The sequence below is a fragment of the Parus major genome, unplaced genomic scaffold (genome assembly GCF_001522545.3).
Source record: "Parus major isolate Abel unplaced genomic scaffold, Parus_major1.1 Scaffold474, whole genome shotgun sequence".
Lineage (NCBI taxonomy): Eukaryota > Metazoa > Chordata > Aves > Passeriformes > Paridae > Parus > Parus major.
Genome location: NW_015379368.1, coordinates 29,509 through 30,767, shown reverse-complemented (window position 1 = coordinate 30,767; position 1,259 = coordinate 29,509). Strand labels below are relative to the sequence as shown.

Here is a 1,259-nt window from a genome sequence, read left to right as displayed (position 1 = left end):
GACCCCCGGGCCCCCCCGCCCCATCCCAGAGAGAGCAGCGGGAGCCCCAGAGCCATCAGAAGCTTTTATTTTAAATAACCTCAAAAAATAGAATTGCAGAGAGCAGAGCTGCGGGAGGGGGGCTGGGGCGGGACCCCCGCCCAGCCGGGGCTCCAGGGGCGGCCGTCCCGGTGTCGCTCCCGACAGAGGATCCCATTCCCTCGGGGATGAAGCGATGGCAGCTCCCGGCGGTGTCTGCGGCCCAAGCTCGGTCCGAGAGCACGGCTCCCCGGCTCTGGCACACCGGGGGGACCCGGAGCCGCCACACAAAGCCCAGCAAAGCACCCCCGGTGCCACCGGAACCTCCCCCAGCCCCCGGCAGCGCGGCTCCAACGCCGGCTGCAGCGGCCACCCCGGCACCACCCATCCCAAATCGAGTATTGAGTCCCAAAGCGCGCAGTTATCCAGAGCAAGCAGAAGCACAAGCGGCCCCCCCATCCCCCCGGCACCGGAGGCGTCTCCGGGGCCGCTCCGGAGCGGAGCTGAGCCCTTCCCGGCCCTTTTCCCGGCCCTTTTCCCGGCCCTTTTCCCGGCCCTTTTCCCGGCTGTTTTCCCAGGGCGCTCCCCGCTCCTCCCCACGGAGCCGCACTGGGCACCCCAGGTCAGCCCATCCCAACCGTGTCCTTAAGCAATGCCACCCAGTCCGGAACTGCGTGGAAGGTTCTGGAAGCAGAGGGAGCCCCTGAGGGCCCCTCTCGTCCCAAGTCTGGCTGCAGTGGATGCAACTCTGCCGTGTCCAGCTCTCCTGGAGTGTGCGGCTGGAGCCAACGCGGCGGATCCGGCTCCAGCGCTGTCTCCGCCGGCCCTTTGGTGTCTTCCCAGGCCAGGAACGTGTCCTGGCTCTGCTGTCCCCACCCCTGCTGGAGGCTCCTCCGAGTCCCAGAGCTGAATCCGGCCGGCGGTGTCCCCTCGGCTGTGTCCCCTGGGCTGTGTCCCCTGGGCTGTGTCCCCTGGGCTCCGTCCCCTGGGCTGTGTCCCCTCGGCTCCATCCTCCTCCAGGTTCACTGTGGGTGGGCGCAGGAGCCCAGGGCCGGCCCCTGCCGGGGGTCTCGGTGGGGTTTCAGTGTGGGGGGGTCACGGGCAGCCGGGGCAGGCAGGGCGGGGGTCCCGGAGCGGGGGTCTCACAGGCAGCCGGGACACGGGGGGGGTTTCTCCTCGCCGCACTCCCGCTCCGGCGCTCCCGGCACTCGCTTCTCCTCGAAGGCCCGAGCGCAGCCCCC

The 1,259-nt window shown here is 70.1% G+C and overlaps 1 protein-coding gene across 1 annotated transcript in view; it reads right to left on the bottom strand.

The window, feature by feature from the left end:
• Positions 1-1,040: 1,040 nt before the first annotated feature.
• Positions 1,041-1,259, bottom strand: part of LOC107199160 (gastrula zinc finger protein XlCGF8.2DB) — a 7,817-nt gene continuing 7,598 nt past the window's right edge. Inside the window, exon 5 of the mRNA XM_015616502.1 lies at positions 1,041-1,076. Within this exon, the coding sequence (XP_015471988.1) occupies positions 1,041-1,076 (36 nt within the window). The remainder of the gene's footprint in view (positions 1,077-1,259) is intronic.